The 23,461-nt window shown below is 38.1% G+C and overlaps 1 protein-coding gene across 1 annotated transcript; it reads left to right on the top strand.

Moving 5' to 3' along the window:
* Positions 1 to 8,780: 8,780 nt before the first annotated feature.
* LOC104400812 (transcriptional repressor protein YY1) lies at positions 8,781 to 22,650 on the top strand (the record flags this gene model as incomplete). Its single annotated transcript, XM_010011943.1, has 4 exons — positions 8,781 to 8,976; positions 17,567 to 17,627; positions 20,128 to 20,286; positions 21,387 to 22,650. Coding segments are annotated over 4 exons (599 nt in total), but the record flags the coding sequence as incomplete, so codon positions are not given.
* Positions 22,651 to 23,461: the final 811 nt, after the last annotated feature.

The raw sequence follows: 23,461 nt of genomic DNA, 5'->3' as shown, positions 1-23,461 counted from the left end.
CGCGCCGCTCGCCGTCCGTGGAGGGGGCGGCCACAAACCACCGGCCCTCCAGAGAGCTCCTTGTCAGGAGCCGGGGTCTGACAGCCCGGGAAGGGGGGGCTCCGCGCTCTGGAGGCAGAGCTCCGGCCAGGGAGCCACCGGGAGGAAAGGACCAATTTCTGGCTGGCGCTCGGAGGTTGTTCAGCTTTTCCTCAGCTAGGTCTAACGCTTTAAATAGGCTTTTTGGATAGGCTCAGGGCTTCTTCGTTTTGTGAGGTTGCATATGTTTTTTTTTTTTTTCCGGAGTTGGATTTTTCGTGAGAGTGTGTCTTGGAATAAAATTTTGTGAAGGTATTTAGTATTTGCGGGGCTTGGAATAAAACTGACATGCGCCTGCCCTGCCACAGTTTTCTGATCCTTTCCTTTAAAATCGGGAGGGGGGGAGAGAGAATCCTTTTAGTCAGCAGAAAAGCGTTACAGTGAGGGGTTTGTTAAGATTTGGAATTTGGTGGTTTTGTTTAGGTGGGGGTTTTCTGTATTTCAGAAAATGTATTGCTAGCAGCTAGGCTCTGTAGTCAGGGTTCTGTGCTGAAGTTATGTAAATGTGCAAAAAAAAGCGGTTAAATAGTATCAGTTCATGCAACGTATAAATGGGTGTGTAGTCTTTGAATAGTAGGTTGGTAGTCTTATCTTGCATATTGTGAATTTTGTTCTCTTTTGAAATTGATTGAGTCTAGTAAGATAGAAATACTTAGTAAGATTCTAGTGTAGTCTAAAATGTTTGCTCTCTGTGGTGTTTGTGAATTACCACTCGTTGTTACAAAGGGCAGTGTCAAAGGAGAACTGTATTGGATGGCTGAATTCACTTGTCTGAAAAGACGGACAGTATGGTGATTCAGATTTTACTCTGCTTAAATACAAGTGATTACTTAGCAAGTTTGACAGTGTGTACAACACTTCTGGTGTATAGGCAGTTGACAGCCCAATGAATCCGATCAATTCTTGGTGAACAGAAAAGAATTTTCAGTTAAGAGTTTCCCAAGTACTGTTGAGTAGAATGGTGTTCTGCATGCTTCTGTGTATTTTTGTATGAAACCCGAATAAATCTACTTGCTGGGTTTTATTTTTCTTAGAATTGACCATCCAAGAAAAGAGAAAAGTAATAGAAACTAATATAGTCTTCTGGTTTGTGGAAGCTACCTAAGACAGCAGCATGCAAGTAGATATATGACTCATGAGCTGGCAGGATACAGGACCTTGCTGAGATCAATTGACAATTTCTAGCATACATTTGCACTCTGAATTTCAGAGTGCCTGATAGGATGCTTCGTTAGAGCTCCTGCATGCTCATAATTACTTGAGTGAAGTGAACCATGTGTGTAATCAATACACTTGATTCTCTTCCCACATATACAACTTTTACATCAGGGCAGCCCTATTGATTTCAGTGGCTTTGTTCTTTATGAGCCTGACAGTGCAAGCTCGGGGGAACGATACCCACTTGTAATTTACTGGGGATTGAATTGCATTGCTACATTCAGCTCAATTATATCCATGATGCAGAAGGATGCAGAATACCTATTCTGACTTGACTTCTAATGCCAAAAAAGCCTTGTCCCAGAGAGAGAGACAATAAAAAAGCCAAACCCACAAAATATATAGGTGAAAGAAAAGTACTGAAGTTTGACCTCCCCTTCTTGCATGTGTGTGTGCTGCCCCACTCAACTTATTGAATGGGCTGGAAGTGGTCTGAAGTGGTGTCCTGGGTCAAATGCTGAGGCTTCATTGTCTGTTTTCTGAAATTTAAGAGGGAGAATAGTTGCCAGAAAAATTCCAAAAGAAGCAAAACTGGAAGGGGTGGGGGGGAAGGAGGGGACACGATGACCCAGAACAAACCTCTGACTTGCGAAAGGGTAGTTGTATTAAAGTTCCCCTGCAGAATTGGGCATACTTTATTTTGAACAAAGATAGTGGTTTTGCCTCTATGTTTTGACATAATTAAAGACTTGCTTGTACACTGATGTAATTGACTGGTTTAAATGCTTAGCAAAAAGTTTATCAAAAGATGAATAGTAAATAAGGCCATGCATCAAGATAAAACAATGAGCTCTATATTGCTGTGCATGGGCATTTGAATTTGGAACGAGGACACTTTGCTCACTAACGTGTGGGAAGACAATGTGAATTAATTCCTTGTTACTGTTTTCTAGTGTTGCTATATTAGCTTTTACACTAGTGGTACCAAATTTAGCCAGTCATAAATCTTTTTCCCTAAATGAGTATAACATGTTTGGTAGCACCTTTTGAAATGTGTAGAAATAATTTGTGAAATATACAGCAGTGTGATTAAAAGGGACTACTCAATCCTTGTCTTATTACGTGGTTACTTAGAAGTTGCAGTACTGTTGTTGGCAACGGTTTAGACTTGCCATAACTTCTCTTATCACCTTGGTATCTATGGTGATATCAAACTTGTGACCCATTATTACTTTAATGTGTTTAGTTTGAAACGGGAATGCTTTGTTCTCGTTCACATTAGCTTTCTAGATCTTCGGAATGGAATTATTTGTCTGTCTTCACATGTGAAAATAGGAACTGAACAAAGTTCAGTTGAAAATAGAAACTGAACAAAGGCGTTCTATTTTCTGAAAGGGTTGAAGAGATGTATATCATGGATACTTTAATCATGTTCCTTTAGTGTGTTTCCACTGTACTGTCTCATTATTTTCATTTGGGTATCCTGTAGTGGATTTAGAAAATTGTATACAGTTAATGGGGCTCTCCAGGTACAGACACCAATTTGTACTAGGAAAATCGTTTTTATGAAGTGGAATTCATTTGTGCCTTTGCTAGATTCAACTTAATCATTATCTGCAGTGATTGTCACCAAGTTGGGTATGCAATAGTGATGAGAGAGGGGAAGGTTCATAAGAAACTTCGTCAGATTGTGCTTGCAAAACTGATTCTTAGATGCAGGAGGGCTTGGAAAGGTGGTGCTGAAATGCTGGCTCCACCAAATACTGGAATTTCAAGCAGTTGGGGCTTAATTTTGCAGGGGGGAAATGTGTTAGTGTACATCTGTGTGTAGGTAATGACTCTTGACTCTGCCAAGCTTTCAAACCTAAAATAGGTGTTGGCTTAAACTATTATTGTTAGCACAGATAGTCTGCAAGGTCAGGGCTGAAATAGTACAACCAAACTAAACATTGCCCACAGATGTTAAACTGATCAAGTATCCTATTCCTAGATGGGAAAGACAAAGTTTTTCCTAGACGGGAAAGACAAAGTGCAGAAGTTACGTGTATGATTTGGAAATGATTCTTGATAATCTGGGAAGCCTATGCTGTGGACCCATATTTGGAAACTTGGGGAGGTCATGTTGTGTTTCTAGAAGGTTCTTCAGAACATCTTAAAACTTTTAATGTCTTAAACCCCCTTTTTTTTTTCTTTTTTTTTTTTTAACTTTATCAGATTGAAGGGATGAGAAAAATAATCATCTGCTGTCTGACCAGTTGTCTTACATAATATAAATCATAGACGAGGCAGTTCTGTTGTGGGCCTGTATCAAAGATAGCCAAAAGTTTTTGACAGACAGGTAATCAACTTCTTCTATGAAAACTTTTCATAATGGAGACAGAAGTGATTGATTCCTTTAAAATATTAAGACAGCAATTATTTCTGACTGTTTAAGACAGCAGTGTAGGCTTTTGGTATCCGTAAGCATTGAGTCTGCCCTGACATTTTTGCCAGTGAACCTTAGAGTATAAGTTAGATATTTTCCTGCAGCTGTTCTAAATACATTTTCAGATTTGAAAGTGAAATACATGGATGTGGTTCATTACTTAAGATATCTCGGTTAAGTTGTCTCTTAGCTCACCTTTGAACTAGAGTCCTCTAAGTTGCTATTGGATCCTTCCCTGAGAAGTCCATGTCACTTTTATGTTGATGATTCAAAAGGTCATAGTACTTCAGCACAGTGCCTCACAAGTGTTGAAGTCAGATGATGACTATTGATATATGCAGTGTTTTTGTCAGTTCGTGTCTCAGTGCTATGAAATAAGAGATGGGTGACATGAGGAAAGAAGAACCTGTTCTCCATCTGTGTGTGCAAGGCACATCAGAGAAAAAGTAGCCTAACAGCTGATTAGGTTAAAAAATGACATACTATGCAAAATGGAATTTTAACGTTCAGAAGTTTCTGCTAAATAACTGTATTATTTAACAAGCTGATTATGGTCCTTTGCTTCCAAACATGACTAGTGAACTAATTTGCCTGAGGAGACTGCAATGTGGTAGCAGAAACCAAGCTGTTACCACAGTGCTTTGGTACTGCACTGTTGCTGAATGCATCCTTTATCATGTAATTGCATTTCACCTGCTCCTAAAAACAAATGTGCTTAACTGTGTTATCATGAAAAGAAAATTTAAGCTGAAATGTTGTTTGTCCTTTTAGTTGGTAAGCAGAATGTCTTTTAACTTGATAACTGGGGAGAAAGTATAGGATTAGGTCTCATTGCTTTGTTACCAGGTGCACCTTCTGAATTCCTTTTTGCCCTCCTTATTTTCCTCAAGGAAAGAGTAATTGAATAACAGTGTGTTCTCCCTGTTCTGTAATAGAGGAGTAGGGTGGCTTTGAGAATTGGAGATCTGGAAACGAAGTACGATGGCTGAAATCAAGAATTAACTGACAGGGCTTCTTGGGTTGAGAGTTGAAGGGGTCATCTTACAAAGTTGGGGAGTTCCAGAGGTGTCATCTGGAGCTAGTTACTATTCTAGAAATGTGTGAAGTAACAGGGTTCTGAGATGGATGGGTTTTCTGTGCAACAGAAGGATTGCAGGAGATTTAGGAAGTGTAGTAATGAGAGCAAAAGGTAATAAAGTCTTGGGAGACAGTGTCTACCATCTTTTGTCATAGATCTGTTGCATGGAATCTGCAGTTACTATCTGCAGGTTAGTTTTATCCCAGTAGTCTGGCTTCTTCCTACTCCAGTTGGTACTGGGGCTTGGTACTCTTAAAACTTCTGGTTATTTCACCAGTAGAAATGTGTTTTAAGTATTAGTCAAAAGATATGGCTGGCTAAAATGCCAAACTTTCACCGATCTTAGGAAAAGAAACCCCAACCAAATATACATGTTTGCTTGTCTTGCATACTTGCTTTGAAGTGCGGAAGTGATTCCAGTTCAAGATGTGTATACACGGCATGAGAGAGGTGTGGATGGAAGGACGTTGAGCATGAAGATTTGTTTGAATATGTTGTAAAAAGGTACATAGGACGACCCAATTTAGACTAAGTACCTACTTTACTGTAGTTGGGCATAGAAGGATGTTGGGGTTATCTGTGGTGTCTCTAACAAATGGGTATTTCACAGCTTTGTAAGATAGGTGAATATTAGACATAGCTATTGCAGTGACTGGTACTGCATGTTTTTTGTGAAGAGAAAGTGATTAACTAATTGACATGCATTCAGATCTTCAGTATCTTTCAGAAGATGGGCCTAAAAATGAATTCCCAAGTCCCTTACAGAAGGCTGCATTAGATCTCTGGTGCTAAATACGCACTTAAGCAGAATGCCTGATACTTGAGTCTGCTATACTCTCAATTGTTTTTAAGGAACAAGACAAAGCAGCTCAGATAGTATGTAGTGGTTAATATCTTTTTCCTGACTGGCTCCATGGCTCTGTCTGTGTTTAGCTTGCACGGGTGGCATCCAGATTAACTTGGCATGGTCATAAACTGCAGAGAGGTACTGTGCTTTATTTGTGCTGTACTTCCCAAAGGTGTCACTAGAATTTCAAAGTTGTGTCTCTGTGTTTTGCTTTGCTTTGGGTGCAGTGTGTTTGATTCTCTGATGCTTCATGAGACGAAAATGAGGAAGTAATTTGGTTGTATTGGGCATCAGGGCTTGTTGAAAGCAGAAAACATCAAGCAGTCAGCTTGCTCTGTTTGCAATGAGAATATTGGTTAACTTGTCAGCCTGAGTGAAAGTTTGCTTGGACTTTACCCTCCAAACTTTGAGCTGCCTATTGCAGGTTGGTAGGGGATCACAAATGAACTTGTGATAAATTTGTGCATAGAGGGCACTGGTAGAATTCTTCCAAAAATTTTCCAAAGAAGTGTGTGTGTGGTTTTTGTGTGTTGAGTTTGGGTTTTTTCGTTTGTTTGGTTTTTTCCAATGAGTTCGTAGTGTCCTAGGGTGGTCTGTAACTTGGATGGTCTGGATACTGAAGAGCTGCTGAAGTCTGCTGCAACTTCAGGAAAAAGTATTTGACTTTTGGTGTGAATCAGGCCTTCTGTCTTGAAGGATGTTAGCCTGGCATAACACTTTAGGTTTGGTTTGTTGTTTGGTATGTTGTTTTGGTTTAAATTAGTTTTTAAAACTGCTGTTATGTGCTGCCTTTGAGATACAGTTTTTTGGTATAGGAAAATTCGATTGTTTCTTGTTTTCACTGAACTGTCAATATATGAAGTGATACTTTCTTATTTTCTACTGTATTAAAGTAATATGTTCATAATTTTTCATGTTTTACTTCAGTAGCCCATGGAATTGAATAGCTTGGAATTGATTTTCTGTGGGCGGGCTTTTTGGAAGTAAGGGCACTGAAGGCTGACTTTGTTTCAGTTTTGCCCTCAAACAGCAAGAAAACATTGTGGAATAGTGAGCCTTTACACCATGGAAGGGAAGATCTTAAGGAATATATACACAATTTCACTGTTGACTCCTGTATCTGATCTGAGGCAGGAAATGAAAACTAGTTTCTGTAATGAATGTCATCAAACAGTCAAACTGGAACTTCTGGGGAGCTATTGAAGTAGCTGCATTGAAGGCAGCTGATCTCATTCTAGTCTCCTGCATGGCAAAGGTGTCACTTCTAGCCTTCCAGAAGTTCTGTGCTCTTCTGAGCTTCCTAATGTCTTTCCTGCTTGCTGAGGCACTGCAAAATATCTTTTCTAAGGCTTCTGTTTGGAACAAAACATTTTTGCCAAATTGGAGATTTATTGACTTGAATTTGTAGCTCCTGCAGGTACTGTTAAGCTTACCATATGATCCTTGCTTAAGATAAATCCAGTTGCTTTGTTTAAAGTTCTGGTAAAGACTGTCAGGTAATGTGGTGAGTGGAAAGCTAGATTAGAATTTAAAAAATGTTCAAATAGTCAGTTTTGTAGTTTATTTCCAGTTTAATGCTACAGACAGTATTTTCTTATGAGCAGTTCTGTCTAGTGTAAGTGTTGCAGCCTATTCTTTCACCATGGAACATACACTTGAACTGCTATTTGATCTGGTAGATCAGATTAAACCCCAAACTAGCAGTAGCATTTCTAGAAATAGCTCGGTGGCAAACATTAAAAGCAGACATTACAAATTGAATAGAAATTTGCCCTTAGTATAAAGCTTTTATTTGCATATGTCTTGACTTTTCCTTCCTAGGATAAGTTACTGAGTAATGAATAATGTTACTTCCTGTGTTCCTGTAAAAGGAAAAAAGGAAAAAAAAAAAAAAAAGCTTCATTTGTTTTCTGCCTTATGTTTTGGTGTGTTTGTTTGTTTGTTTGTTTTTTCCGTTTTTTTTTTTTGTTTTTGTTTTGTTTTTTTTTGTTTTTAATTGGGGGAATATTATTTCTGTCCTACTACCTTGTGTTTCAATTCCTTAAACACTACTCATAAAAGAAAACTTCCTGTAATTTTTTTAAAGCCTCTTGTGTATAAAGTGATTTGCAGAATCTGCTTCCCATACACAGGTTATGCGAAGTAGGGTAGTGGTAAGTTTACTAATTTTTTAACTGAGTAGTTACAACCATGTATATACAGATATATTTATTGTCCTAGGTGTATTTGAGGGTGAAAACCAGGATAGATCCTGTGTATGTCTTCCTTCTGGTGTGAGTACTGCAGTGAGGAGCATAGGTGTATGTTTCCATTCTTTCCATTCTCTGTCTTCTTTGTGTGTCTCTGGTTTCTGATACAAAATGGCAAGCGGAAAGAGGAAAACATTGTATCTTGTTATAGTCTAAGATCTGGTTGTGACTAGCTGGGATCAGCAGGTCTTCCACCTGATTTCACTGCAGTCCTTGAGCACAAATCCATAGGAGGAACTCTAGAGCAGATATAATAGCACTTACATGGTTTGCAGATCAAAGCTCCAAATGGTCTCTCTCTGCAGTTTATATAGTAAAATGGGAAAGAACTTAGGCTGGCCTATGCCATGGAAGTAAGAAGCCCCCTTGGGAGAGAGACGTACCATTTAGATTTTTGCTTTCTTTCAGACCTGTCTGTAAGAGTTGAAAAACTTTAGTTTTATGGGCAGGTGCTGAAGCCCATTAGCAGTTATTTTTAAGTTTCTTGTCCCTCTGATACTTCTGTTGGAGGTCAGTGGAGTCTGAAGACTCTGAAGTAAAAATCAGTAGTCCTGACATCTTAGGGTAAGTACCTGCCACTCCTCTGATAGGCTTGCTTTGTTACTGACTGCTGTTGAGATCCAAAGTGGGTATGGTGAAGGTTAGTCTTGAAGAGGTTAAGAGAATTAAATATTTAGACGCTGTTTAAGGAAAAGTGCATTATCTTTTAAACACAGCCAACATTCATAGGATTGTTATACTTACTTGTGTTTAACTAGATATGCAACTTTTGCTTCTCTTTTTTCCTCACCCACTGTGTTTTTTCTGTGTTCTACATTCTGTAACTGTATGGATGTCTTTTTGCTTGTTACAATTGGTGTGGAAATCTGGAAGTGCAGAAGTGTGCAGCAATAGAGAATTTCTATTGATATAGCCTGATAGCTTATATGCTGTTTTCACATTTAGCATGTATTGAATTTGGTATTTTGTGTGTTTCAGATGATAAAAAAGATATTGACCATGAAACAGTGGTGGAAGAGCAGATCATTGGAGAGAATTCTCCTCCAGATTACTCAGAGTACATGACAGGGAAGAAACTTCCTCCTGGTGGAATACCTGGCATTGACCTCTCAGACCCCAAACAACTGGCTGAATTTGCTAGGTAAGTAGGAAGAAATTATCTTTAAAATGGTTTTCTTTTCCCTGGTTTAATGATGAAACTGTTAGGCAAAATAAATGGTAGATTTAGTATGGCTTATTGTTCCATTTAGTCATCTTCTAAAACAAGTGATTTAATTCAGAGCAGAGTAGCTGATACTGTGTTAAAGCAACTAGGGTTTATATTCACTTCTTCAATGACTTCTGGTCTCTAGTTCCTCTTGGGTAAGACAGGATCTAAATACATTGATAGACTGCATCTTTGACATGACAGAATGTGTCTTTCATGAGACTATCCTTAAATTCTTCAGCTTCAAAGGATCTGATATGTGAAACTCTGCGTTCAGGTAGTCCAGCACAAGAAAGCTAGACTACACTATCACTCGTTTACATATCAGTACCTTGACCCGAGTTACAAGGTTACTTTTACTTTCAAATAGAGGTGGAGTGGCTGAAGCTCTGTTCTAGGTGAGCTACTGAGTCATGTGTCTCTTCCCCCCTCCCTCTGCAGAGCTCTGGTACCCAGTGCTTGGGGCAACCGGTGGCCACTGGAGGGCAACCGTGAGGTCACCAGGGAAGTCTGCTCTGGCACCTGGAGACTGTGATATTAGAGTTGTCTTTGCAGCCTTTATTTGGTTTCCTACTTTGTGTGCATGTACTTGTAACTACCAAAGGCATACTCCTCCACTCAGTCCATGGACGGTGTTAGTGCTGGTGTCTCCAAATATTTGAGCACCAGCGTTGGCATCCGGCAGCTGCTGTTACCAGTTTTTTCCCCATTTTGAAAGCCAATAGTATGTATTGAAGCTACACTCATTTATCAGATGCCTGTTCTTCAGGGCCGTGGTGCACAATTCTGACAGAGCAGATGGATGGTCAGATGTTGTTACTCTTATTTCCTGGGTCAGCTAGGAGAGCAAGAAGTATGTGTGGTGGGGTTTTTGTTTGTTTTGGTGGCTTTTTGCTTGTTTTCTTTACTACTGGGTTTTTCAGGTAGTTACTAGATGACAGGGACTGTTGAAACAAGTTCTGGTCTGGCTTCTTGGTTAGGTTAATCTTGGTTTCTCCTGTGTGCATCTACTGTTGCTTCACCTTTTTAAACTTCATACAAGCTTTTTCTGTTACTGTTAGGTGTGTTTGTGCTGGAGGATTGCCAGCACAGCCTTGTCCCACAGTTGTTTTCAGTAAAGCCATTGAACTATGGATTTTGAAGGCTCCTAGTAAGACAGTTTTGCAGGACTTGCTCCATGCTTCAGGTTATCTGATCTGGAAATGTGTAAAACCACATCACAAACAGCTGAAAATGGGGTTCTATCTAAAGTGCTGGGCTGTTCTAGCTATTGATACTGTTGTTACTTGTTTTACTGTTGTGATGAAAATGATTCTGTTTTCCTCTGAGACCTGCTGAGAGTTTAATACCTTTTGTAATGATACTCTGTAAGTGTAAACAGCATTCTGATTTCAAAATGTTACTTACACATTTCTACTCATTGTGTGTTTAGAATGCTATTCTGTTATTTTAAAACATGCTGGAACCTTCGCTTCTATTAAACATTTAAGTACTGAATAGCTATCTTTTGTTAGGAAATTTAAATAGTTTCACCTAGGGTATTCTCCATACAAATACTGAATATTTTTTTCCAGTTTGGTTTGAGTACTTGAAATGGTTGCCAGGATTTGGGCTTCTCAAAACGATCAGATTGCTTCTGTCAGATCTGTCTGCATATTTCTTAATGTTGCAAAATGTACTGCATCTCTGGGTTTTAGTTAGTTTTCTGTTGAGAAAATAGTGGCAGCTGGCAGTAACTTAAAATTACCACTTTTTATTCATGGTAGAATGTTCTAGGAAGTTCTAGAGCTAGAATTTTTAGCAGATTATAGAAAGATTGAGTTCTATGTGTACAGTCTATTTTCTGTTAATATATTTTTGTACAGCAGATAAAATGTAACCCCCTTTAGTCATAAGACAAATACATGGTGGTAGAGCAAGCAACTGCGGGGACATGACATTTAGCAACATCCCCAAGTTGCTCAAACCTATGAAGAATTTTTCTGATAGCTTAATTGTAGATAATGTAGAAACTTCAAGCGTCTTCTGCTTTAAGAAAGTTTTTTTGATTTCTTGGTCTGAATCAAACTTCTTAAGGCCAGAGTAAAAGAGAGAAGAAAAAGAAAACTGTTAGTTGTATGTTAATCTTAAATGATTGTGTGTAGCTGACACTGAAGAATATGGGTATATTAGAATATGAATATTGCTTGTTAAGGTCTTGGTGCTCTTACAGTGAAGCATGTTAAAGGGACTCCTTTTAGCTAATAACATTAGTTCAAGCACTGATACCTACGAGCCTATTTTTATATTGATCAACTGTCTTGTTGATCTAGATTGCTCTGCGTAATATCACTAAAAAGTTTGCATGGCAAACTAAGCTAAAAAAGAAGGGTTTACATGTATGGGAATTGGGTTTGGAGGTCCTAAGAATACTTCATGCTTAAAGAATGTGTTTATTTAGTGTAAAGTTCTCTGAAAGTTTCAAGCATTGCTGGTTGTTTTACAGTTCAGAATTTTGAAATTCTCAGCAGCTGTATTCAGAAAACTTTGAGCAGCATGTGAAGTTGAAACTTACTTTTAAACTTCAGTAGCTTCATGTGCTATAAGGTTTTTGAATAACAGATTTGTATTTTGGTGGCTTGAAAAAAGAATTGTGTGCAGCCTGGGTATAAGGAAGCATGAACTGGCTAGTGAAATTGTGTGCTAAGTGTATTTTTTGCAGTTGAGAGCAAGTTATTTTGGGCTGCTTTCCTGTTTTCATGAAGGTAGTTGGAAGAATTTCACTATACGTTTGTAGAAATTAGCCGCTCAAATCCAGGCTAGATTCACTGGTTATAATCAGGCAGCTTATTTTGATTAAGATACGTTAACATCAATTGTTAGGAACAAAGTTCTGAGGTTAAGTTTAAATGGGCAAAGCTTGAATTCTAGTGGTAATAGATTTCAGGCAAGGTTCTGATTAATGAAAAATAAGGCAGGGGTGGACTTGATGCTTGAAGTCCTCTGTAGCTCTGCAGCCCTTAAAAGAAAATAAATTGTAAAGGTTTAAAAACTGTAGTAATTCAGCATCTGCAGTGGACACTGCTGCTGCTCAGCAACTAGGTGGCACCAGCAGAGTGAGCAGTTATACTCTCTCTTGCGATACCGTTGGCTTTCGCTGCTTTTTTTTTAGTGCGTTTGTCATTGAGTCATATAGCAGGAATCCAGATCCTTTAACTGGAACTCTTACAGCTTTTCCTGGAAAAGGGTTATACATTCTAAAACTATGGAAAATACTGAATAAACAAGCTTTGTCAGAACATTAAGATGTGTTCAGTAACACATTGAATGACCATAGATTATACCTCATTGGGCAATTTATTGCCCTTTACAAATTATTCTGTTCTATTGTAGAACTCATGCATTTTCTTTTATATGCTTTAAAAATGCAATAAAAAGGAAAAGTGGATTTCTCTTAGGCAGTCATACCAGAATGTGAAATGTTAGTTGTGAATAAGCTGCTCAGAAAGAAATAAAACCTAATAAATTTTCACATTCACATTTGGTACCTTTGACTTGGACACCAGAAATCCCTTTAAGTGAAATAAAATGTTTCATCCAAGCCTCAACTGGTTACAAGTAATTCTGTAGTTAGGTGTAAGGAAGTCATAACTACTTGGTAATATAAGCTTGAAGAAGTAGCAGACATATATCTAGTGGGTACATACGGCAAATTCCTTCAAACAAAGCCACTAAAAAGGGTGTTCCTGATTGTGCTCTCCCTCCCTCTTACCCTCCAGACAGATACATGACTGAATTGGCTAAAGACAGCAGAACACAGGCATCAGTAAAACTAAAAAAAGTGAGAGGAATATGCTGTAGCTGGAAACTTGGTGCAGTAATGGGTCCTAGTGGTAAAAACTTCACTGTCCATGGCTTTATCTTCTGCTTTTCTTAGTACCTTTTCTGACTGAGAGCCATTGTGAGGACTGCCCTTTCTTTCTGTCCGCTTAACAAAACAGATAGAAAACAAAGGAGTATTTGAAATAAGATGCCCTTCTTAAAAGTAGCAAAACATTCTGGTCTCCTAGATTTATGACTTGGGCCTCTTTACAAGTTTAACACTTTTGCATTGGTTTTGTTCTTGTTACAGATACGCTTAAAGGGCAGTAAACTGACGATTGCTTTACCCAAAGTGTTCTTTCAGGGCAGGGCAAATCTCTTGCTGTGTTTACACATGTGAAATTCTTCACAACTATAACAAAATCAGTAATTATTTTTGCCAGAATCTTAGATTGAAAGAGAACTTTTTCTTTTTATGACATTTTCCTGCCTGTCTAAAGCATAGTAAGAAACGAGCTGTGTGCTCTTTGTCTGTAAATAGATTCCGAGGACATCTTGCACCACTCCCCTTTTGTCTATTTAAGCAAAAGCCAGTCTAGCCAGTTTCAGGAGTTCTTCAGCACAAATAAATTCTTGCAGCAGCATAGGGCCATGAGGCTCGCGTTATTTTTGCCTCAGCAGGGCAGTGCAAGGGGAATGGCAGAGTGAGGCAACAGGTCAGGAGCAACGGTGATGCTGCTGATAGGGAATAATTTCCTCCTCTTTTAACTATTCTTAGGGATGTGGTCATCAGCACAGGTCAATATCAGTGTTTGTCATCAGAGACCTCTAGGATGTGTCAAAGGAGTTGCCTGAGAGAGAGTAACGCTGTTCAGGTTAGATTTACATATGAAGGGAGAAGAAAAGATGTGAGAACACAGAAGTTTAACAAAGATAAAAAAGGAAGATGGTAGAACAAGGAGGGAATTCTATACTGTTACTGTTTTTTTGACTTGGGGATTTTCTCTATTCCTAGCCTTGACACTGCCTAACTTTTGAACTGGGATCTATCTAAAAGACAATAGGTTGTGGAGATTGACAGGGGCTTGGGGTGGGGGATTGGTTATATCAAGGTACAGTTCTTTCAGTTCAGCTGGGTAGATGAAAAGAGGTAGGTAACTGTTACTTTCTGATCTTGCACGATAACAGAGTTGCTCTCTCTGTTTTAAGGAACTGAGTGATTTAATACCTGTGATTTTTCACTCAATCTTCTTTACGCATGGATAGGAGAGTGTGCTTTTTTGAAGTTTATTCTGTGAAGCTGTTGGGTTGCGCACCTTCCTGCTCCCTCTGCTGCTCCCCATTCCCTCCCTCCATCCCTTGAATACAAGTTAACCAACTTGGCCTTTTAATTGCAGTGTCCCAGTGCCTTGATCCAAAAGGTTAGCTATTCTGCAATCGCTGCTACTAGGCATGGCCTGTATAAACTAACTGCAGAAATGAAAATTCTGGTCTTGCCATGTAAATTGACTTTCTGCAAAGGCAGCCATTTCAAAAGTTCCACCCAGGTATTAATGTGTGTGTCTGTAGTCATTTTAAATAGTGGTATGTGTTAGAGTTCTGTTTTTGATTAATGTTTCAGGCTAAGAAAACTTGGACGGAGCTGGTAGAGATGCTCTACTGGGTGGGAGCCAAAAGTCTAACCACCAGCAAGAGCTACCTGCAACAGTGTAATTAAGATCAACAGCCCAGGTTCTAGTCTGGTCTCCTTTTGCAGAAAGTTAATTTTAAAGTAAGACCAAAATCTTTTTTTCTAATACATTTGAATATGTAAGTCTTTAAATTCTTCTTTGAGTGATTGTCCATATGGATTCCACAGCCTTGTGAGCAAGATGACATTTTTGACAAAGTGATCTGTTGTAGTTGTGCCTGTGGTGTACATGCCCTCATACCTTTAATCCAAGGGTCCAGCAGCTTTTTGCTGCACGTGGCACTGAGATCTAGCCTGGATACTGTTTGCCACCTTTTCCTGTTGAAATATGTGCTTCTGTTTTATTGAGTAGCTTGGTTGCCAATGGAACCCTGAGCTTACACATAGTCTTGTTCCGCATTTTAAGCTTAAGTTTCCCATTTCCCATACTTGCAGGAGAAAGGAAAAGATTTTAAATCTGCCCCTTTATTAACTAAACTTTATTGTCATTTTGTAGTCAATAGGGCAAAATGTTTTTACATCCAAGTATACCTCTGGGCTGATACTCCTCACTTGATAAACAAAGCTTGAAAATTAAAAAGTCAGCTTATTCCAGAATGGACACTTCCTATGTTATGTGCCTTCTCAGGCACTGAGCTGAAAAGTGTATGTTGAAACTCCAGTCTGTCCCATGGCTGACCATCCAGTTCAGCTGTGATTGGTTCCTTAAGCTTCCTGACTACACTGGCCAGGGTATTTTCCCTCTGAGACTACTTGGCAGCCTTTTACAGATGACACTGTTGCAGCATTTCTTTCTCAAAGATTGACTTAATACCAGAGGCAAGACACACAAGAGTTGTGAATACCATTTAACATGATCAGTGGGATCAGTGTAAAAAATGCAGGCGCTGCCCACTAAAGCTATTGACCACATCTTTTGTTAGCGATTCCTTTTCTGTCTATTCTCTCCCTTTACAGATGGTCAATTAAGACTTCAGATGATGTCACGACACACATCTTAGGCCTAGGAGTTTTTTGCTTTGCTTTTTTGGCACTGAGGGAATGGTTCAGCCAACATTTAACAAGTCGATAGGGTTAGAAGTAAAGGAGGTGGTTTTGGCACCAGCTTTGCTCCCTAAGGGTGTTTGTTCTCTAACATCATTAAACCACGGCACTATGTTCTTTCAGGTCCAGTCTTGTCAAAGCATTCTTCTATGTGCCCATTTTGGCATAACAGGCACTGATTTTTATGCCTTTTCCTTTTGTAAAAATCAAAAAGAAATAATAAGGAGAATCCCATGCAAAAGGGCACTTGGAAGCTCTCTGTAGGGGTACTGAAAGAAAGCCTTTGTGTGTGTGTTTTCCTATAGCCTCAGTACCTGTATCAGTATAAAATCTCACTGGAGAATGTAGCCAATCAGTTAATCCCAATCACTTGTTTGGATTTAGGTATTTAATACTTAGAGAAGCTGGGTAAACTAAACACAGCACAATCATGCTCTATTGTAATTGGATTATATAAAATTAAATCCAATCAATAAGGCCATCTGAGTTGAAAAAAGTTATGAGGGAGATTAAGATAATAAATAGGCAAGTTTATAGGAACAGATAGAGTTTCCTGGGTTCAGGATGTTTCTGCCCTTAAATTGACAAAATGTTTAGTTATGCTGCTGGCAATGGTGCAAGAGGAGCTTTTTCAGAAATACTTCATACCTGTCATTTGGAGCTGTTAGTATCTGTGAATAGGGGGATTGTTGAACGTGATACTCTCCAGCTTCTGTGTTTTTGTAACATTTGTATTTTTAACCCTACAGGAGGCTGCAGTGTTCTTTAGTTAGCATTGTATATATTCAATGTAGTCTGGAGATGCTGAGCCAGCAGGAGTTTCCCAAGTGTCCACTTAGAGAAAAGAACAAAAGCCACTTATTTCTGTTTCATTTAGACTAGAGACTACACCAGAAAATGTTTTGTTTAACTTATAGATAGCCAAATGTAGTTACCTTGTCATACATAACTGTGTTGTACCAGGAGAAGTCATTCAGGAACTCAGATAAACAGACTAGCTTCTACAGCAAGGTGTTGGAATGCACAGAATCTCATTACTTACCTAAGTCAATCTCCAGCTGTATGAGGTGCATTTATTTACATCTATCTATCTCTGTTATAAGGTGGAGATAAGCCACTTGTTTTTGAACTTTTTTTGAAGACAGCACTACAGTTTTGGGAAATAAAAACAGGTAAAAGTGCAGTGCACTTCCCTGGAATACTGTCAGAGAAGAGTCAGCTATATGGACATTGGGACAGATGCCTGTGGCAGGACTGTTCTAACATTGTTTTCTATAGGAAGCCTTATTGTATTTGAAACAAACATCTAGGACATGCAAGCAATAGTTGGCTGGGCTCCTTATGTAGTCTGTGGAGACTAATGGCACAATAATGTAGTGGTGAAGATCCCTATCAGCAACCAAGAATAAATAGATGATTGCTTGTCAGTTTCTAACAATGGAATCCATGTGTACAGTAACTTAGAGTAAGAGTAATTGCATTTTCTGTGGTTATGGCAGATGTCTACATTGTGTCGAATCCACAACTTGCCTGCCTTCCCTGCTTCTGTACTGTTTTCTTCTGAAGTCTTCTGTGGTGAAAATACTGAAAAATGATTGATGCTACTCAGTCTTTCATATGAGAGGAGGTGAAGATAAATACTAGGCTACATGGGTACTAGCACAAGAAAACCAGGGTTTTCAAACAAATCCTCTTTACAATTAGCCTAAGTCAGGAAAAAACACTTTATTTCTACATATTCAAAGGACTAGGAAGGCAGTATTGAATGTCTTATTCCGTATTTGTGAGGTCCTTCTGGAAAAGCTGAACTTTACAAATGCCAAATTAGCACTGTTAATTTTATTATGAAAGTTTTGAAAATACTAAGCTGAGTAACACTGATGCATGTAATACTATCAAATAAATGTGTGCATTATGTAGGCCATTATGTGAGAAGAGCTGTCTACTAATCTTTTTCTAATGTGTTTTGGGTTTTTTTTTATCTTTAAGAATGAAACCAAGAAAAATTAAAGAAGATGATGCTCCACGAACGATAGCTTGTCCTCACAAAGTAAGTTCAGTGCTCAGCTTCTGACTAGGTAGTAATTTTTGGACCAGAATTTTGTATTGGTGTTTTCTCTTGAGAATGAATAACTGAAATATATTGTTGTTAATAGACTACACTCTGTTAACTGTATTTTAGTTACAATTCTTTAGAGGCTGCTTTAAAAACCTTTCACTGAATAATATATTATTCCCATTCCTTGTCTTAAGGTTAGTGCATCCCTAAGCTTCTGGTAACCATGATGCACAGTCCCTAACATGCTGGTTTTACTGTTGTGATTTCCTGCCACCCAAGAATACATACTTGAAAGAATGTTCTGAAAGCTGTTCAAAGTACGTTCCTAAGATCTATATATCCTCTGCTTGGAAACTATGACAGATTTGGAGTCTAGATCAGGAATCAGCAATTTATGATGCAGATGCCAAAGTCATCATTATTGTAAGACTTTGTATTATATTGACAGAGCTGGAAGGTGCATCATCTTGAAAGAGGGAGAGAGGTATCCTGGTGATACGAATCTGACCCGCTGGTAGCAGGGAAGCCTCTATCTTGAATAAATGTTGCCAGTCACCTAGATTGGTAGCATCTTGCTTTACTGCATTATCCAGCTTTCGTAGAACTTCTGCTAGCTGACTTAGTCTGTAATTAAAAAAAGACAAATACAATCTTGCTGACTTCTGGTCTAGATAAGCGATGAGCCTATCCATATAATCAGGGCAGATAGCTAATAGTACACATTAGAGAGCATGAAGAGCAGGCTGCTTTCTCACAGCCGTAGTCGAAGGAATTTGGTGGATTCCTCTTTGTGCTTCTATTTATTTCAAATTCTTTGTTCTATAAATATAATGTATTTAGTGTAGTATGTGGAGATACAGGAACAGTTACTCCTTACAATACTAAGGAATGCTGCCTTCATTTCTTTGATTTACTTTTTCATAGCCTCAACTTCATCTGAACAGGGATTAAAGAAAAGAATATTCTGTCCTTCCATTTTCTCTCTTCTAGTGTTTCTAGGCCTTGTGCATTTGTGACTTCAATTTAGAAAAAGAAAATTATTGTAGAAGATGTAACTGCTCCTCTCATAGGCAAGCAGGGGCATTGAAATAAATGCAAGAAAGTTGATGGTGTATTTATTTTGGTTCTGCTTTGCCAGAAGTTCTGTTAGATGAAACGAATGGTGGCACAACGCTTCTTAAATTAGCCAAAGAAATTCTAATGCCTGAAGAGACAACTCTTCCTGAAAGTGTCATTTCCCCCTTTTTTTAAGAAATAAGGCATACCTAAATGTGGTTATTAGTTAAAAAAAATCCAAAGAGAAAGCCTGCAGAACTTAACTAGTGATTTAACGTTCCCTTAGGTTCTACTGAATTTTATGCCTAGTAACACAGTGATGTTGGTAGACTAGTTTTATGCAAGTTTAAACAGCATCACGTGGAGTACAGATAAAAATTATAGTTGTTTATAGAATTTTATGAGGGATTTTGTACCTTGAGGAAGACATTTATAAACCATAAGACAGATGTCTGTAGATTGTCGCTAAAAAGTAAGGGGTGGGGGGAATAAGAAGGTATCCAAAGATTAGGTAAGGAGAGCCCCAGGATGCTGCTGGCTAAGGTGTACTCTGGAATCAAAAGCAGTATTCCTGTGTTGATGCAGCATGGACCCCAAATTAAGACTTCTGATGCTGTACCTGAGTTAATGTGAGTATGTTTTGCTTTTAGGTTAAGCTGGCACTAACTTAGACGTTCTCCTACCTTATTCAGTTGCTTGGTATCACTTTGTAGGTTTAAACTGTAGAAGCAGTGACAATCTCTTTACATCTCAAGGTGGTAGTGATCAGTCTGCTGCTGCCAGTTTGGACAAGGTAGTTTCTGTAAGCTGTTACCTGCTGGAAACCCTCTTGCTCCATTTCTTCTCAGCAGTGAGAAGGACGGAAAAGGAAGAGGACAGAATGTTGGGAGATGGAGTGGTGCACATACAAATTGGTATTAGAGAATAATCTGTGGTATATTAGAAAATACAATGCATATTGAAATGTAGTATTCAGAACAGCACATTGAAGAATATACCCTAGGTATCCATGAACTATCATTTTGTCTTTTTTTCTTTTCGCCCCCCCCGCCTTTATTTCCTTCCCTAAAACTGTAATGCTTTTGTTTTGTTTATTCATTTGCTTCTGTCAGAGCTGCATCTTTTCTGTGAGACTGTCCTGTTACTCACTTGACTGCACATAGCTCATAATACTGACAAAAGGGTTTTGGGGGCTTTTGTTTGGGATTGCGTGTGTTTGTTTTGGTAAACTTTTCAAATTATTCAAGTGATTAGTTCTATTTGGTATTTTTATTTATTTAATTTTTAATAAATGTAAGGGTTTTTTTTCTCAGGGCCAACTTTTAAGGCGGCATTCAGGATATAAAAGCATTTTAAATGCGTATGCTGTAGCAGATAGATAAGCTAGTGCTGATAAAGAAGGTTCTACTAATGGAGTTTCACTGTTCTTTTCAAGGGCTGCACAAAGATGTTCAGGGACAACTCTGCCATGAGGAAGCATCTGCACACTCATGGCCCTCGAGTACACGTATGTGCGGAATGTGGCAAGGCCTTTGTGGAGAGTTCAAAACTAAAGCGACATCAGCTAGTTCATACTGGAGAGAAACCCTTTCAGGTATTGTTAACCCTCAAACCTATGGACAACAGTTTATTCAGTGAACAGGTGTAGACTGTAACTGTAACCTAGCTTCTGTATGACTTCAGGGATACTATGTTTCTTTCAAAATCAGATAAGGCATTGAATGATCACCTTAAAAATTGGGAGTCCCTTTCAGCGAATTAGAAGTTAGCAAATTGTATGTACACGGGAGATACCTCGCAAAATATGATATAAAGTTACTGACTTCAGAAATGAAGCCTGCACTTACTACTGGATGAGGAAAATGTCTCTTTCTCCTCATCTTTTCAACTTAGCACTTGTAGACAACTGAGGCTTGAGGATGTTTGCTCAGTTGACTCATGCTATTAATTTTCAGTAGTTCGTATTAATCAGTTTTAAGCTACATGATGGTAGTTACTGAATCTCTTTCCATTCATATCAAGTCACGTGAGCTTCTGCCACCAGAGGTCCCCTGCCTACTTCATACGATACTCCTTAAAAACCTTCTTTACAGGTATTCATAGTCTTGAGTATACCTTTGTTCTCCAGTACACATTTAAGATGTTATTTCTTGTTGATTTTTTTTTTTCTTAACTGATTTCAAAAATCAGCTTTGCAGTCCTCAGGCATTCACTAAGATGCATATTCTGGATTTGTTGTGTGGTAAATAGAAGTATTTACCACTAAACATGTTGCTCTTTGTATTCCAAGTCCATCCTAAAAGTAAAGCTGGTAAAGTGAGCAAATCTTTGCAGATTATCACTGAAAGGAGGAAATTTTGATATAAAACATTTTTTTAATGTTTTTTTAGTACACCATAGCAAAATACAGTTTCCCATGCAGAGAAGGTTTATTTTTAGCATTTGCTAAAAGCATTTGTTTGCAAGCTGAAAGTTATTTCCCTCTTTGAAAATTAAATATGCTGTTATGGTAAAGCAACCTGAAATATTTTTATTTTTTAATACAGTTCACAAGTGATGCTCACAGCTTCACTGATGATAACTTTTAGCATCTAACTTCATGTTTGGGCAGTCTAGTGATTTAAAGAATGATGTTGTTGATTGAAATGAGCAATATTTTGTTAGCTAATGGAGTGTGTCTTTTCCTTTTGACAGTGTACGTTTGAAGGATGTGGAAAGCGTTTTTCACTGGACTTCAATTTACGCACACATGTACGAATTCATACTGGCGACAGGCCCTATGTTTGCCCGTTTGACGGCTGCAATAAGAAGTTTGCGCAATCAACTAACCTGAAATCTCACATCTTAACACACGCTAAGGCCAAAAACAACCAGTGAAAGTTGGAGGAGAAAGTTTTTGAACTCAAAGCATCTTACAGGAGTATGAATTGGAAATAAATATGCCTCCCCTTTGTATATTGTTTCTAGGAAAGAATTTTAAAAAAGAACCCTACAAACCTAAAGGACGTGTTTTGATAAGTAGTAAATAAAAAGCAAAAAACACACAAAAAAAACTTTAAGGTGACGTTGCTAAGATGCTCTACCTTGCTCTGTAATCCTATTTCAAGAACACGGTGTTTTGTAAAGTGTGGCCCCAACCGGACGGGTCAGTTCATGAACTTGCATCAAAAAAAGACAATTCTTTATACAAGAGTGCTAAAATTGGACTTCTTTTCACATTCTTATAAATATGAAGCTCACCTGTTGCTTACAATTTTTTTAATTTTGTATTTTCCAAGTGTGCATATTGTACACTTTTTGGGGATATGCGTGGTAATGCTATGTGTGATTTTCTGGAGGTTGATAACATTGCTTGCGGTAGATTTTCTTTAAAAGAATGGGCAGTTACATGCATACTTCAAAAGTATTTTCCTGTAAAGAAAAAGTTATATAGGTTTTGTTTGCTATCTTAATTTTGGTTGTATTCTTTGATGTTAACACATTTTGTATAATTGTATCGTATAGCTGTAATGAAATAATGTAGTATCAAATATTAGATGTGATTTAATAGTGTTAATCAATTTAAACCCATTTTAGTCACTTTTTTTGGAGAAATACTGCCAGATGCTGATGTTCAGTGTAATTTCTTTGCCTGTTCAGTTACGGAAAGTGGTGCTCAGTTGTAGAATGTATTGTACAGGCACTGACCTTTTATTAACACCTGATAATATGTACATCCCATGTAATGGAAAGGGCAACAATAAAACAGTGGTCCTAAAGAAAGAATATGGCAGAAAATGATCTGCAAGAACAGTCTATTTTCTTTTTCTGTCCAGAGCAGCCCTAGCTCCTCTTGACCTCCCAGAAACTGGAAGCTAAATAAACTCAAGTTTCCTTTATTTTGCATTCAATTGCAATGATTTGTGATGAAACTACATAATGCCCTGTCAGGCAGTATACCCAAACAGAATTGCTGACTGTAATTCTGATTTTTGAGTGACCTAGACTTCCATTAACTGGAGCAGTGGATTTGGAGACTTGGCCATGTAGTGGTGAGTTTTCAGTGTGCCTGGACAACAGCTAGGTTGTAGTACAGTACAGTACAGTAAATAACTAATGGGTACCTTTGTTTAGTCCAGGTAAGGGATCTTGCAGGTTTACATGCAATGACAAAGAAAGTCGGGAAATCATAGGGTTTGAGCGGTCATATCAGAAGAGAAGAAAATTGTCTTTGTCTTTTGGCTAACTTGTTTGACTGAGTATAATGATGAAAATTCTTGGAATCTCATTGGACACCTTTTACTTCAAAACAGCATCTCTGAGTTCTCAGAGAACTTGATGGAGTTTTGATGGTCTAACTAAAAGTGGTTACTACTCATTTGTTCGAGTGTTCAAAGTAAGAAATTTGCAGATACTATAGTAAAATGTGGCAGATTAATAAACATAATATGCACAGAAATGCATAAATTTTATTTTTTAGATGCATGCAACATTTTAACATAGTGAAAACTGTTGTCAATCTTCTGAATTCTGTTCTTACAAGGTTAATCAAATTTTTCATTGCTAATACTGTAAAATTTACTTTTGAGTTCAGTTTTGGTGGCTGTGGAAGAACCATGGGTAATAATGAAACAATAGTTATGACCAAGGGAATTTTCATCTGTACGAAGGTTAATCTGAACAGGGCAGCTGAAGTCTGACATTATTAGGGGTAAAGAAAGATGGGCATTTAATTGATTTTGTTGTAAAGTATGCTTTGGGACTTTGGCAGTAATTTTTTTTTTTTATAT

Source organism: Nestor notabilis, unplaced genomic scaffold (assembly GCF_000696875.1).
Source record: "Nestor notabilis isolate BGI_N333 unplaced genomic scaffold, ASM69687v1 Scaffold2733, whole genome shotgun sequence".
Taxonomy (NCBI): Eukaryota; Metazoa; Chordata; class Aves; order Psittaciformes; family Psittacidae; genus Nestor; species Nestor notabilis.
The sequence above is the reverse complement of the archived record's forward strand: the minus strand, read 5'-3'. Positions and strand labels throughout refer to the sequence as shown.